General features: G+C 36.1%; 1 protein-coding gene across 3 annotated transcripts; it reads left to right on the top strand.

The window, feature by feature from the left end:
• The first annotated feature begins 583 nt into the window (after window positions 1-583).
• On the top strand, window positions 584-14,313 carry LOC132170765 (phenylalanyl-tRNA synthetase class IIc family protein). 3 transcript variants are annotated; one of them, XM_059581864.2, is made up of 11 exons: window positions 584-904; window positions 1,784-1,974; window positions 2,514-2,720; window positions 2,809-2,926; window positions 3,737-3,813; window positions 8,179-8,358; window positions 8,523-8,567; window positions 8,941-9,045; window positions 13,357-13,470; window positions 13,565-13,624; window positions 13,723-14,313. In XM_059581864.2, exons 1-10 carry the CDS (start codon window positions 706-708, stop codon window positions 13,613-13,615), a joined length of 1,287 nt encoding a protein of 428 aa, XP_059437847.2. In that variant the 5' UTR covers window positions 584-705; the 3' UTR covers window positions 13,616-13,624; window positions 13,723-14,313. The 3 variants fall into 3 exon arrangements, with proteins under 3 accessions (XP_059437847.2, XP_059437848.2, XP_059437849.2); XM_059581865.2 differs by having other exon boundaries at window positions 13,705-14,313; XM_059581866.2 differs by having other exon boundaries at window positions 13,565-13,642.
• The last annotated feature ends 2,138 nt before the right edge of the window (window positions 14,314-16,451 follow it).

The raw sequence follows: 16,451 nt of genomic DNA, 5'->3' as shown, positions 1-16,451 counted from the left end.
TAGACAACCCCAAGTACCATACACCATACTTTTTGAAAACGAGGTGATGACTTGATAATGTTCTAAGAGCTTATTTGGAATTGCATTTGAAAGGTTTAAAAAGACTAAAAATGGCTAAAAAAACACTTTTGACAAAATCATAAAAATGAAACTTTTGTTCAAAAACTCTATTTCTCAAACTAATAACGTTTGGTCAACAAATGCTTTGTTTGGTAATGGGGATGGGGTTGGCCCAAACACTGTTTATCACCATTTCCCAAAAAAATCAACATTAAAACATTCTAACTTTTTTACTTTTAATATCAAATCATTCACTTTTTATTATTATTCAAATAAAAAAATCACTACAAAACAAAACTTTTTCACTTTTTCATTTTTTTTATACCAAACATTCTTACTTTTTTTCACATCAATCTACATCAACTACAGTGTTTAGGCTATCCTATTTGCCAAACACCCCCTAAAGCGCACTCCTCCGAACCCAAGCGGTAAAAGTTAGAGACCGAGAGAATAATTTCCCTTTTACGGGATGCATAAAACCTACGCCAACACAAAATTATTAAAAAAAATAATAAAAAAAAAATTGACACGCCTAATCCAGACCCCCGGAGCTTTTACGGTGGAGCGAAGGTTCGGGTTTTCAAACGCTGCCAAGAAATAGTCGATAAGATTATTATCAGACCCCTTTTCAGTAAGAGCATAACAATGGGCATGTCACTTGCTCAGGCCACTCTCTTCTCCAGAACCTCACTCTTTCTCTCCAGAAATGGCCTCAGAAGGTTCACCTTTTGCGTCCCTTCCTCTTCTTCTTCTTCTTCTTCTTCTGATAATCTTTGCCGCAAGAAATGGAGACAACCGGTGGCTTCAGTGCTCGAACTGGGTGGCGTCAAGATTGCTCGAGAAGGTAACTTATTCTTTTTCAAAAAAAAAAGTTCATGATTTTATAATCTGAATTGGTCCGGTCTTTTATTTTAGTTTATTATACTGTTTTAGATTGCTTTGGCATTGAAATTTTTGTACCAAGTTTGCAATCTTACCATCGGGTTTGGTCCAAAATTCAAAACCTTTTCGCTTAAACTATAATGGGTATTCTGTACATTTGCAGATTTTTCAATGGCTGGTCTGGTTTTTGAATTCCCTCTCTCTATCTGTCTGTCTCTCTCTCTTGTAGTCCAGTTGTACTTTCCCATTTTTCTGTTATGGTTATGCTGTACGATTGTAGTTTACGTACTTGGTGTGCATTTTGATTATTTTGATTGGTTTAAGTTTCCTTGTCGTACTGTTGGGCATTCCCGTGCAGCTTTGAGCGGTTGAATTTTTCCGTTTCTGTTTGATTTACTGTTGTGGGTGTCCATGAATTTAAGATTTATACGCTGGGTTTTCTAAATTTCTTTGACTGCTTTAATGTGTAATTCCGGATTCTTGGTTGTAAAGGCATTTAACAATATTATGCCTATAAAATGTCAAATGCAAAATTTTGTTACTGTTATGTTAGTCTGGGTTTTTGTGAGACCGAATTTCTGTGGGTTGCTTGCCTGAATACTATTTTGGAAATGCAAGTTCTTCACAAATTAGACTTCCAACTTTAAATCATTTTGGCTTTATACTGTGCTTAGGCTTTCAGTTTTGAGGATTGTGGGGCATGTATGAATGGCCAGAAAACCATTACTCAAGTGCAAACAATTCTCGAACCTGTTGGATTTTTACATCTGCCAGTATACTGTTTTAGTTAAGTGCGCATAAATTCACCTAGTTTTCATGTATTGGGATACTGGATTTGTAGATGTGGTGAGGGATGATCCTACAAACAATGTTCCGGATATAATTTTTTCGAGACTTGGAATGCAACTTCATAGGAGGGATCAGCACCCGCTTGGGATTCTGAAGAATGCAATATTTGAGTACTTTGACACCAGTTATTCAAATAAGTTTGATAAATTTGATGATCTCTGCCCAATTGTATCTGTAAAACAGGTATATGTGCGAATTCGTATAACCATTCATTCCCAATTGCATGTTTATAATGTCTTTCTCTGTTTAACTAGTGTTGCTCATATGACTACTCGAGATTCTTGTTGCATTTGCAACTATATATCGTAACTATAGATTATACTGTTTGTATGCCACTTGTGTGTTGAAAAAGGATGAGATTAGCTTCAGAAAACTTCTGGTTGCCTACAAGATTGGACTTCTGGTTTCCAAAAGATAACTATCAGGACCATAACTTTCAAAATGAAGCTCTTGATCCTGTTGTTAAGGGTTTTGATGAATTCATCAGAATCACCTGGCCTTTAATTTTAATTGGACACAATTCAAATTATAAGAGTTCAATATGTTTACTTCTGTTTCTCATGATCTTATACTTCTATTCTCTCTCTCTCTCTCTCTCTCTCTCTCTTCCTATCCTCTTTTAAATTATGATTATAGATACATGTTTATTGTGATAGTTTTGAACTTTTTGTTTTTTGGGTTTTGTTTTGTCTATTTCGTAATGGTAAGCGTAATTCTTGCAGAATTTTGATGATGTCTTGGTTCCTGCTGATCATGTAAGCAGGAGTTATAATGATACATACTACATTGACTCTCAAACTGTTTTGAGGTGTCATACAAGTGCTCATCAGGCGGAGCTATTGAGAAAAGAACACACTCATTTCCTTGTAACAGGAGATGTGTACCGTAGGGATTCCATAGACTCAACTCATTACCCTGTGTTTCATCAGGTTTCTAATATCTGATTCTGACTGTCAGAATTGTATCTTGTGGTTTCATCTTCATTTTATTTAATGAATTTGTCTTGTGAATATTTAGATGGAAGGTGTTCGTGTGTTTTCACCAGATGATTGGGAGGCATCTGGCATAGATTCTACATCTTATGCAGCTGAGGACTTGAAGAAATGTCTTGAGGGATTGGCACGTCACCTATTTGGTAAACTTAGAGTGAACACATTGTTGAGCAAATGCGCACATGTTAGAATCACTTGCTTCCAGTGTATAATCTAGTAACCAGAAAAGATGCTGAGTTGGGAAAACAAAGAATGAATTTGAAGGAAAAAAGCAGTTAATTTTAGGTGGGAAAAAAAAAAAAAAAAAAAAACCAGCATAAGTTTGTTCTTTGGAGTTAAAGGTTGGGACAAATTTGCTATTTCCAAAATAACACATATCACTCAATTTTAGTTAGAAGTATTTAAATTCTTAAAGTTATGATAAGATGTCTTAATTTTTGTTCTTTAAGATGTCTTAAATGCGCCCCTCTGCGCTTTTGATATATCATTTTACTTATCAAAAAAGAAAAGAAAAGAGCATCTATATTGAGCTCTTCAGATAAAAGTTAATCTTGAAGAGAAAAACTCACTTTTTTAAAATTTGAAGAGTCGCTTTTAAAATGAACGAAATATCAAACTCTCTATATCTTCTTCTACTTTAGTTAAATATTATTATTTTTTTTATTTTTTAACTATTTTTTTTGTTTTTGGTATATGAGAGAGAAAGAAAATGAATATATAAGATTAAAAGACAAAATAACTTTCACTTTTTGGCACTTGGTACTGTTAATCGAAGTTAAATTTGAAATAGAGTAGAGAGCTTGTTAAATGACTATTTTTGAGAGTTTTTTTCAAATTTTTAAAGAAAAGCCAAATTTAAAGAGCTCAATGGGGATGCTCTTAGGCTTTATGCTTACCTTGTAGGATATACTACTTTTTGAACACACTGAGTGAAATTTCGCTAAAATTATCAGGTGCTGTCGAAATGCGCTGGATTGATACTTATTTCCCATTCACCAATCCATCATTCGAACTTGAGATATATTTTCAGGTATGCCATTGTCTTGGGATATATATTTTAGGGAAAACTTCACAAACCCCCTTTGAACTTCCACTTGTTTTGAAAGTACCCCTCCGAAGTTCAAAAGCTCTCAATTAAGGATATCGAACTTTCAATTACCCCATTCCGTTATAATTTTTTGTTAAACTTTGTCAAAATTTCCAAAATACCCATTTTTATTATAAAAAAATTGTAAAGATTCAGCCTTTTTTTTATATATAAAAAAATTCTTTACAAATTTTTTTATTAAAACATAGGGGTATTTTGGGCATTTTGATAACAAATTAATGGAAAATCCTAATGGAAGGGGGTAATGGAAAGAAATTGAAAGTTCCATACCCTTAATTGAAAGTTTAAAAATAAACTTTTGGGAGGTAATGTCAAAACGAGTGGAAGTTCAGGGGGATTTTCCAAAGTTTCCCCTATATTTTATTTAGCAGTGCATTTTTTCTGCCTTTCTTTAAAATTATACCACCTATTCTGAAGAACTCTGGTCCTCTCGTTTTGCCTCTTCCTTCTGTTTGGTCGTTGTGAGAAAATATTTAATTTTAGGTTAAAAAATGCAGGAAATTTAAAATTCATAAAAAGAGAGTAACATAAACTCTTTTTTTATTCAGTGGCCTATCTGATTCCCTTGTGTTCAAAAGTTAAGAGTCAAGCATTGATATGGAATCTGAAACTTGTGAAAATGCTAATAAAGCTAAAAGTTACATTAGCAATGGTAGTTTAAGTTGCTTGAATGATACAAGTTTCTTTCTCCAGATTTGATATCCAAAAATAGTCTCTGATGCATTCCAATGCTATTTAGGTCCTTATAATTAAGTTGCTATTGCATGTGTGTACACCTCTTTCTTATGGTTTAATGTACAATATTATAAACAAATTATCACAATTATATGTAATGAATATTACTTATAAAGTGTGAATGGTTGTGGGTGCATGCTTTCTAGCAGCAGCCGAAAGCAGATACGTGCAGTCTCATTGACATATAGACATGTGTTATACGCAATAACTTACAAACATATATATAGCCATGCCCTTTGCCTAGCTCAGGATTCAGAAGATGTGTTCACGTTGTAGCAAAAATGTCCATTTTTGCTGATTATGGATATGTAGCTAGTGGTTCCATTATGATTTCAGCAATTTTTCCTTTCTTTTCGTCCTAATAAAAGTTAGCTTGCTCATTTCATGTGGCACAATGTTATTAATGTGAGATCCGTAATATCGTATTGACTTCGACTAAAGAAGCCAGTTACAATATGTTGTATTCAACAAAGTACATTCTGCATTTTGTACAATCTGGTGTTGCTTCGATCCTTTGCACTCCATATATGTTTCAGAATAAGTAAGCATTAGGAGGACATTGCATTGTGTTTAATTTATAATACAATGTTCCAGTGTGCTTATCCCTACATCACAAGTCGTGCCAGGATCTAAGCTTGGAGCCAACTCCCACCTCAAATCTAGTATGACTAGAAAACTTCTCTCGACCTCTTATAATATTCTTCCATAATCCTACCCTATAAGCCCATATAGGCTCATTTGAACACCACCCGCCCCACGTACTGCCAAATTTAGTGCCCGCAACAACTCTCCACCAAGCTTCTCTCTCATGTGCATAGCCCAAGAGATCACGGTTGAACCCTTGTAGGTTCTGAACTCCCAATCTTCCCTTAAGGATCAGAGAGCAGACCTTGGACCAACTTACTAGGTGAAATTTGAACTCTTTGCCTCCCCCCACATTAAGAAATCTTGTTGAAGGTTTTTTATATAATTTGCTAGGGGTGTAAACAAGCGGAGCTTGAGCGAGCTTTGCTTGTTCGAGCTTGGCTTATTTAAATTTTATTCGAGCTTGAGCTCGAGCCGAGTTCAAGGACAAGTTGAAAAAGTGTGCTCGAGCTCAGTTCGCATGTTAAACGAACCGAGCCGATATGGCTCGGCAATCAGCTCAAATATTAAATAATTTTTTTTACAATTTTTTTTTTTCACTGAAACGGCTGAAAATGCCGGCTTGTGCTTGTGTATGCAGTTTGTTAACTATTGGCTTGCACCTAACTTGCTACTGCAGCAAGGGCACGCCAAGCTCGTGTCTCAAATGCTCTATGTGCTTCCTTTTTATAGATAGGTAAGGGTGGGAGTGAGCTTGGTTTACCGATGTGGGACAAAAGTCTGTGTTGTGTTTTATGAAAAGGCTGGACAAACATCACAAGGGAAAGTGGGACTTTGACCCGTGTTGGGCACTTTGACCCTGTGGGAGGTTGGAGGTTGGACTTGGATTCTTGGCATGGAGATGAACGCGTGGGAGGAGGTTGGATCCTTTTGGCGTGGAGATACTCATTCAGTGTGGGATACTCTTCTATGAATTAGAAAATAACTCATTAGTGGAGCAAAAAAATCACGAGCAACTATTAGAAACAAAAAAATAAATAAATCATTCACATTTAATATTAAAAATCATATGAACAATTATACATGGTGGGACACTCTTCCTCTTTCTCAATGTAAATACATTGAATGAAGGAATTATAGATGATATAATACATAATATATTTTATAACATATTGTTATTAATATACATATAAATTAATATATATGTGTGTGTGTGTGTGTGTGTGTGTGTATGTATATATATATATATACGTGTTGAGTCGAGCTTTTCGTTTAATATTCGAGTCAGGATTTGTGTTCACGAATGGCTCATTTAATAATCGAGTCGAGCTTATATGAGTAGATCTCGAGTTCGCTCGCGAGCGGCTTTGCTCGCTTACACCCCTACAATTTGCAACACTCATAGGGAGAGGGAAAAGAGACATGAAATACTTAGGCAAATTGGAAAGGGTGTTCTTGATGAGGGTCATCTTGCTCCCTTGGACAAGTACATTATTTTTCAACTATCCAATCATTGCTTTACACGGGTCCAAGGTTTAGTCGACATGGGTGGGTACACGAAGTGGCCCTATTTTGGAAGGGTTTCTCGTTATCGAAAAAAAAAAAAAAAAAACAGTCTCAAATAGACTTGGCCTAAAAATAGGCCTCCAACAGAGATCAAGTTACTTCATAGGCAAAGAAGAAATCTCACAGCCTAGAATGCCAGCCAACACATCCACATTCTCAACATTACCCAGTAGAACCAATTTCAATTTAGTCAAATTAATCTTCAATTCGGAGACAACTTCGAAGCATAAAAATAAAGCACGCTAACAGCAAAGGCGGTTAGCTTGGCCCCATAGCAAACCAAAGTATCATCTGCAAACAAGAGGTGTGAGATGTTAACCTCTCTAGAACCCACAGAAAAGCTTGAAAGAAAACCCCCATCAACAGGTGTAGAAATCATTCTACTTAAGGTGTCCATAATAATAACAAAGAGAAAAGGTGACAAAGGGTCTCTCTGTCTTAGACCACGAGAGCTACCGAAGAAACCGGATGGAGTGTTATTCACCAAAACAGTGAGGAAATACAATGCGTTATCAAAGAACACAATTTCTCCCCAAAACCTCACCTCCTCAACAAGTAAAGTAAGAACTCTCAATTGACAAGATCGTAGGCATTATCAATATCCAGCTTACAGAGCACCCCAGGCTTACCAGATCTTATCCTACTATCTAGACATTCTTTAGCAATGAGCATAGAATCAAGGATTTTCCTACATCTGACAAAAGCACTCGGGGGCTTCAAAATAATCTTCTTGACGACCCTTTTCAACTTATTGGCAAGGACTTTAGCAATAATCTTGTAAACTCCACTCACAAGACTGATAGGGCAAAAGTCCTTAAGTTCAATGGCCCAATTTTCTTTGGAATGAGGGCAATGAAGGTGGCATTGAGACTTTTCTCTAACATGACACTAGCATGTTTTAAAGCTATATATATATATATATATATATATTCTCAATTCATTTGAACTAACTTTTATTCCCAATCAAATTGGGTAGGCTCTATGTCTAAGCTATACTTATTGAGTTGGAAGCTGCATAAGGAAAGGAATGATAGGTGTTTTGAGGACTTTGGAAGGGATCAAGTCTTTATTTTTCAACACTTTGTGTCTTTGGACAATTGCATATGTTTCTCCTTTGTTGATTAGTGATTTTGATTTTTTTTTTTTTTTGTCCCTACTAGTTAGATGGTTTCTCTTGTATACTTCTTGTATACATGGGGCGCCTTATGCTTTTAATGATATCTCGATTAATTATAAAAAACTTGTTGAGTTGCAAGCTAATTTTGCATTCACAAAATGTATTCTGAAACCAATCGCTATTTTTTGTATATAATTTCTTATATCCTTGTCTATATGTTATAGATTCTTCAATTCTTTTTGCACTGAATGTAATCCATTATTCAATGCCCAAAATCATGTCAGGAGAAATGGCTGGAGGTTTTGGGTTGTGGTGTGATGGAGCAAGAAATATTAAAGAGAAGTGGCAAAGTGAATAATGTTGCCTGGGCTTTTGGCCTTGGATTGGAGCGGTTAGCAATGGTTCTATTTGACATACCAGATATTAGGCTTTTCTGGTCAACTGATGAGCGATTTACCTCGCAGGTCATTCCTGAATCCATTAAATGAAAGTGTTTTGTTTTCTTCCTTGTGTGTGCTATTTGATTGTGAATTAAAGTCGTATTTACAATTTGAGTATCTGATTACATACTTAGTATCCATAAAATCGAGTGGGACCTGATTATCTAATTTAGAGCTTTTGTATACAGTTTTCCAAGGGCCAGCTGGGAGTCAAATTCAAGCCATTTTCGAAGGTATCATTGACATTATTTTTTTTTTCCTTTGAAATTTAATTGAAAATGTTGGGCAGAAGTCTCATTTTTAAGAGGAAAAATATTACACTGTTGGTTTGTTGTCATGCTTTTGTGCATGCCGTGCACATGAATTCTTTCGTCAAATGAAATTTAACTTCTTTCTGCGGCCGAAAGAAAAACAGGGAACAAAAAAATTGTTACAGTTTTTTATTTTCAATATTTCTATTTTCATTCATCTTTTAAGGATTGGATGTGCTCCTTTGTTTAAGGTTGTCTTTGCAGTATCAACTTCTATACATACCTATTAACTAGGTTCTAGGCATCTACCTGCTACTTGTAAACACTTGTTTGAAATTATTGTATTCTTTTGCAGTTTCCTCCTTGTTACAAGGATATAAGTTTTTGGATCAGTGAATCATTCACTGAGAACAATTTATGTGAAATTGTCAGAGGAATTGCTGGAGATCTTGCTGAGGAGGTAAATTTCATTCCTAGTGAAATGTTTCTAGAACTGTGGACTCGTATATTTATTCTCTGGATTGATCCATTTATTCATGTAGCCTGTTATGCATAGTCACTTTATCCATTGTGAATTGCTGATTTAGGGGGACGCGGTGCCTGCGCATAAATGAAGGGACTTAAATGAAACATTTTTCTGATATTTTTTACGAGTTATTATGTTGCAGGAATTAATTAATTAATTTTTTAATGTATGTATGCATGTAATTGTGTATCGTTTTTACCTGATTGCTCCTTACAAGAGATGGATTTGTATGTTAGCATTTTATGAAAAACAAAATAAAACATTTTTTATTTGTAACTTTGTTTTTGATAGGTAATAATTTATTGAAAAGAAAAATTGGCACAACCCCTTGTACACAAAATGTATACAAGAGAGAGAACCACATTAAAGGTGGAGAGAATGGAGAGGTGGGGGTTGAGGGCTATTCCGAGTTTGTGCTTAGCGCGATGGGAGCCGCTCCTATTTTGGGGTTGTCTTTTGGGGGTGACGAGAAAAGACTCATGGATCTTTTTTCTGTCATTGATAAGGGTTAGTTTCTTGAAGATGAGGCTTCTGCTTCTAAACTTAGGGGTAGAGGGAGCTTAAAAATTTGGAATGCTCCATTAATTTTGATGCTGAAGGCAGTGGTTCTAGTCGGGGTATAGGCAGGACTAGAGCCTGTTCTGCAGGTTTAGGGCTTTTTTAATTTTTTTCTTTTTCAGCATTCTCTTGTATACTTTCTGTGTACTAAGGTTGCGCCCCTTTGTGCTTTTGATATGTAACATTACTTATCAAAAAAAAAAAAAAAATCTAAAAAGTTTACAAGGTCTAAAAGACTTGGAAAGGAGGAAGAAGGAACATAGATGACAACCAATCTAAGAGGGATCTTAGAAAAGTGAATTTTAAAGAAAGTATAGGGGTCTCAAAGTGGCATCGTTTCCTTTCTCTCCAAATGTTTCACATTAAGAAAGAAGGATTAACTTTTTAGATAGCCTCTTTGGTATGTCCACACCCTTGATTCTTCCAACAATGTAAGAACTCTAGGATGTTTCTAGGCATAGTCCATGAAACTTTGAATAAGCTGAGAGTCATGTACCAAAGAACATTGGTGTACTCGTAGTGTATGAGTAGATGATTGTGGTCTCCTTACCCTTTTTGCAAAGGAGACATCATAAAACCATGCCTTGTAAGATTTTCAACCATGAGGATTCTACTCGAAGCTGCTGTTCATATAGAGAAAGCTTTACGAGGCGGAGCCTTGACCTTCCAAACACTTTTCCAAGGAAAAGAGCAAGTCTCTCCAGCCTGTAATATTCTATAATAGTTCTTCACTTCAAAACGTGACTACTCGCTGAGAGCTGGAATCTTTAGACTCTTTCTTCAATTGGTTATACTCTTAGGACTTATCTTGAGGAGGCAGATAGAATGTTGTGGACTCCAAGTACTAATCATGCTTAGACTACGCAATTTGCTAGAAGGGGTCATTAAGTGATTGCTAAGATTGAAATTCTGACTGCTTGCTGTTCTGAAGCTTGGCTAATGGTTCTAAACTGTCCAATATTCATCAGAAAAAAGGGTTCTAAACTGTCCTGGTTTTAGTGTTTTTATTTTTAATAATCCTTTTCTCTTAGTAAACTTACACACGCATCCAAGGGGATCTTAACACCTTACCTTGCCGCCACCCCCCCGCCACCACACCCCCCCCCCCCCCCCCCCCCGGCCCCCCACACTCCCAAAATACTTATGGGGGCTGGAGATGCCATTTGACCCAAAGCTTGTTGGCACTTTCCTTGTTTTAGTTAACTTTCAATAAATGATTCAACTTTCTTCTATTCAATAGGTTTCAACACTCTACCCTTGTTAGCATAGAATGGTCTAATGAATCTAATGCCGTTTGGCGGTTCTTGGGGAGGGTATTGTTCTAATGAGCCTCTTGGGACATATGAGGTGGGTTTATGGAAGAATATTAGAAGGGGTTGGGGGGTGTTCTCTAGCCATACCGGGTTTGAGGTGGGAAATGGCACCAAGGGCATGATATGTGGTGTGGGGATATGGCTCGTAAGGATGCCTTTCCAGATTTATTTGGCATTGCGTGTTTGAAAGATGCTTTTGTTGCGGCACACTTGGAGTTCTCAGGTGGTTCTACTCATTGGAATGTAAACTTTGCTACATGGGTTTATGATTGAGAGGTGGATGACTTTGCCTCTTTCTTGAGGGTTTTGTATTAAGTTAGAATAAGATGGGAAGGTAAACACAAGTTTTGTTAGGTTCCCCCCAAAAGAGGTTTGTTCGTTGTTAGATCCTTTTACAATGTCTTGGTTTGCAATGATGGCTTACGTTTCCCTTAGAACAGTGTTTGGCGGACTAAGGTTCTTTTGAGGGTGCCTTTTTTACTTGGTCGGCAGCCCCAGGGTTGGTACTCACAAGGAAGAATCATGCACTCAAGAGAGGGAAATCACTAGAGGGGAAGAGAGAGAGAGATGAGAGCTCTTTGGAAGGTTCTTCGGTGGTTTTGTTCCAGGTTGATGTTCAGATTTTGTCTATCGATCCTGTTAGTTCAGCTGTCAAAGTTTGGCTATTATCAACACAAGTGGGTTAGCTTTAACCCCTGGTGGCTTCCATCTTGATCAATGCCTACTTCCATTGGCAACACAACCGACATCTTTTGACTATTATCTTCAATATTTACAATCAAGACCTATGGGTGGCTTTGGCAAAATTTTCAGAAACGATTTTCGCTTAAATGTTGAAAACTCTTTTTAAATATTAGTTATCCAAACAAATTTTCAGATGTGACCCCTACCACTACACTTTTCAAAACAAACTACAAAACTCATTTTAAAACACAAAACACTTGTAAAAAATAACTTTACATTTTTTTTCCAGGTGTGGAGACTTTCTATGTACATTTTTTTTTTAGGTAGGAGGCTGCCTGAACTTGGTGGCCGCTGATATGTCCAACGGCCACTGTCATCCTGACTCGTGGTGGCCGCCAAATTTGTACAAGGCCACCAAATCAATCTAGCGTCCATGTGATGGCTGCCATGGTCATCTGGCGGCCTTGTGTTGGCCGCCCAGGTTGTTTGGTGGCGTCACAGTTGCTACCAAGACCGTTTGGTGGCCTCGCCTTGGTCGCCAAGACCGTCTTATGTGGCCACTATGTTTGTTGCCAGCGGTTATACCATCGTGGAGTGTAAACTCCAATGATTTTTTTTTTTTTTTTCCTGTTATTTTGGGAATCACTCTTCAATTTTTTAAACTTTTAAACAAATTTTCTTTTGTGGACCCCGCATATAACACTTTTTTCAAATGTAGTTCCCACCAAAGCAATTCTCAATTTTACACTTTTCAAAACCCAAAACACTTCTCAAAACTTTGCCAATCCAACCCTTTTTCGAATTTTCAATCATCTTTCTTTCCTAAATGTAATATATTAGGAGTTTACTGTCAGTTAAGTGATTAGTTCTGGATATCTATCAATATAAATTCTATCCGGGTGTCTTTATATTTAATGGAAAGGATACTACCGATCCCACAAGGAATGTCCTACTCCATTTTTGCTTTGTCCCAAAATCTTTTGTAAAGTTGGTGTCTGTCACTCTTCCAAATTATCTCTATTGCCGCAGGTCCTTTCCATCATCCCACATTGAAATCTTCAAAGAGAACTTTGTAGGTTCTTTTTTTCTTTTCCCCCCACCGGGGGGGTTTGGGTTAGGGTTGGTTTAAGTTTGTAGGAGGAAGTATTGTGCTTTACTCTTCACTCTTATATATTTAATTAAACATGTTCACTGTCACATTTATGTAAGACATGGATGTTTGTGTTTTCCATTGTAATTCTTTTGACAGAATATTTAACGAGTCGTTACAAAAAGATGTTTGTGTTTTCCATTGTAATTCTTTTGACAGAATATTTAATGAGTCGTTACAAAAAAAGATTGTATTCATGATCAAAGGTGATATATTAGAAGACAGAACCTAAGATATATTGCCTTAAGTTTGATTCCAAACTTGCCACTCAGAAAAGATATTATGCATATTTGCATCTGTAACTGCACTTTTGCTCTTTCCATTCCCCCATTTTAGTATCATCACCTTCTTCTAAGGTTCTTTGGGCTCATCTCTGTTGAAAGATTGACCATGGAAGTTTTAAGTGGGATAAATCTTGATCTGAGGATTGGTTGTTTTGTACTTACCGAGTGTTTGCCTGTAGTTCTATTCTGGTTGCTGCATTGAAGTTCAAATTGCTCTGAAGCATGTCTAATACTAAATTATGTTTATGATTCTCAGGTGCAATTGATAGACAATTTCACCAACAAGAAAGGAATGACCAGTCATTGTTATAGGATTGCATATCGATCCATGGAACGTTCACTCACTGATGAGGAAATTAATGAGTTGCAGGTATTTCATATGATAAGATTTTGCAGAAATTTCCTTTTCTTGAGTTTGTTAAACTCAATTTTTTATTTTTTATTTTTTTAATTGTTGTGTGCAGTGGAATGTCAGAGAGCAGGTGCAGAGCAAGCTGAATGTTGTTCTAAGATGAGGGTTCCTGGTGCGGTGTTCAACTCATGTAATTTTCTTCATACTATATTTTGCTAATTTACAGTTTTACTCATTACAATATAAATTTAGGTTATTTTTGCAATACAGTTTTAAGCCAGTAATGACAAGCAAAGCACCCCCCAAGATTGAAGGGGACACAAAATTCCTCAACAATAAGGTGATCCAACAGTTTTGTTTTAGTAATCTTTAATTTGCCATGGTGCTACATATTCTCTCATGAGTTTGATAGCAATCACCTTTTCAAAACAAAAGCACTTGTTCAAATTTTACCATTGGTGATTTTACATGCCACCTGTAAATTCCAATGCTACTTTACAAAACTGTGGTAATGAACAATCACAACCCTCTCATGGTAGTATTTTTTTTACCTTTCTCTTGAATATATGATTTAATAGTTTTCTTCCAACTGGATGTGGGTTTTACTAGTCAGTAGTTCAGATCAGAAGCTTGATACTTGTGAATTTGCATAGGTAAATAATCTGATTTGTTTATTTTCTTAAGACATTCTGGGTAGTTTTTTCTACACATTTCATCCCATGGGCTGGGCAGTTTGTTGAAGAACTGTTCTAACCAATATTCATTTTTTGGGGGGTTTTACCAAAGGTTTCTGACTTGCTGTTATTAAACTGGATGGACAAGGGAGACTAAGAATTTATTTAAAGATTGTGGTTGAAATGATGATGACAATGCTGATTTCCCCCCCTTTTTCTTTGCGAGGGAAAATGAAGATTTATTTAATTTTTATTGTGTCAAAAAGGTTTTACCAACCTTGTTAATGGTGTTGAACACATGGATAGAACCATTTGAAGTATGAGTGATCATCAACAAAGATCACATAATAATAAAAACTAGATGGACAAGTAATGGGAGAAGGACCCCATAAGGCCCGAGTTTTGGAATAATCATTCCCGTTAAATCTAAAATAAAGAGAATATTCTTTATCACTTCGTTCTTGACAAAGTATTTTGATTCCTTCTTAAAGAGGGTGTTCCCGCAATACAACATGCGATTACTTAATACACAAAGATGTTGACCATATGAAGATCTCATTCATAGATACATCAAAGTGACTTATACTTTACATTTAAGTTCACGATCCTCTCAGAATTTAGAGTAATTGTTATAAGCTGTCATGCGCGTACATCATTCTTTATGATAGTGTTAAAAGAATGATGACTCGTGCAAATCAACCTTTGGGTTTAGTTTACATGAGCAAGAGATTGGGTCCAATATTGGGTCTTCGGTGGGGGAGGTGGAGGAAGTGGATGTTAATGGAGATGGTGTGGAGATGGAAAAATATTTAAGGCTTAAAATTTCACTTGATCTCTCAAAACCGTTAGCAAGAGAATGAATGTTTACTGTGAAGGGTAAGCCTGTTTGGATTTCTTTAATTTCAATATGAAAAATTTTCGAAGTTTTTTTTTTTTTTTTTTTTTTTTTTTTTTTTTTTTTTTTTTTGTGGCACTATCAAACATGAAGCTAAGCGATGCACAATGATCCAAAACGATCAACTAGCAACGCTAAAGACAAAGCGGACACTTTCACAGCAGCGGCGTTTGGGGAAGACGACAGACAATCGAAAAATTCAAGACCTTTGCCAAATGGTAAAGAAAAAGAAACCTAGGATTTTGATTCCAATGAAAACTAAAATCCAGAAACATCAGATTAACTATCTAAAGTAAACAAATTGGATTTGAAGGAATGTTTGCGGTTGAATGTTTTGAGAGAAGTGGAAGTGTAGCTCTATTATGGAAGGAAGATGCTGAGGTGAAAATTCAAAATTATTCTTCTGAAAACATCAATGTTGTGATAACCATTGCATGGTTGGATTTTTCTTGAAAATTCATGGTAACCTGAAAGTGGCTAAAGAGTGGTGAAATCAATGATTAATATAAAAAAAAGAAAAAAAAAAAGAAAAAGGAATTGAAATGGAAACAAAGAGGGAAGGAAAATTGGCTCAAGAGTGGTGAGAGGAATACAATTGTTTCATGTGTGCAAACCACAAGAGGGAAGTAAATCATATTAGTAAAATTTTGGATGAAAATGGTCATTTATGCACCAGTCAAGATGAAGTAAGCCAAGCATTCATAGAATACTTTCTGAATCTGTTCTCCATTGTTGAATGTTTGTGAGCATTGGAGGCATGTGTCACAAAAGAAATGAATGAGCAGCTAATGAAAGTTAGCGGTTAGTGGTTAGTGCAGTTAGCGGTTAATGGTTAGTGCGGTTAGCGGTTAGTGGTTAGCATGCAGTTATTAACCGCTTGCCTTTTCACCCCTGCCATAATTCCAAAAGTCAAAGAACCTTTCAAAATGTAGGATTTTAGGCCTATCATCTTAGGTAATGTTTTTTATAAGATCATACCTAAGGTGCTAGCAATAGACTAAAAATAGTCCTAACCCACCTCATTTCACACAATCAAAGTGCATTCACATCTAGTAGGCTCATTACTAATAACATTCTAATTAATTGCAAATGACATGCATAGTATGAAAGGGAAGGTGGATTATATGGCCCTAAAACTTGATATGAGTAAGGCCTATGACAAGGTAGAGTGAGTTTTATTTTATAAGGAAGTCGTAAGGAACCTTGGCGTTGATATTAGGAGAAAATACAGTTTATTCCTCCAAAGAATCATCACTTTGGCATGTTTACCTCCCAAGTTTTAAAAGTTACATTTAAACCCCTCATAAACTATCGATCTATAACACTTTGTGCCCTTTAAGCTTTTTTCTATTTGTTTGGACAAAAATTACTTCATGTACGTCGCACGTGACATAGTTAGCCCAAAATTTCCTTGGAAGTAAAGTGTGTTT

Source organism: Corylus avellana, chromosome 1 (genome assembly GCF_965113065.1).
Source record: "Corylus avellana chromosome 1, dhCorAvel1.hap1.2, whole genome shotgun sequence".
In the NCBI taxonomy this organism is placed as follows: domain Eukaryota; kingdom Viridiplantae; phylum Streptophyta; class Magnoliopsida; order Fagales; family Betulaceae; genus Corylus; species Corylus avellana.
The sequence above is the reverse complement of the archived record's forward strand: the minus strand, read 5'-3'. Positions and strand labels throughout refer to the sequence as shown.

Excerpts from the sequence above, each read along its gene's own strand:
- LOC132170765 (XM_059581864.2), top strand. The coding sequence starts at position 706 with ATGGGCATGTCACTTGCTCAGGCCACTCTCTTCTCCAGAACCTCACTC. Across the intron at positions 2,721-2,808 it reads ATTACCCTGTGTTTCATCAG|ATGGAAGGTGTTCGTGTGTT; the intron begins GTTTCTAATATC and ends GTGAATATTTAG. Across the intron at positions 9,046-13,356 it reads CTGGAGATCTTGCTGAGGAG|GTGCAATTGATAGACAATTT; the intron begins GTAAATTTCATT and ends TATGATTCTCAG.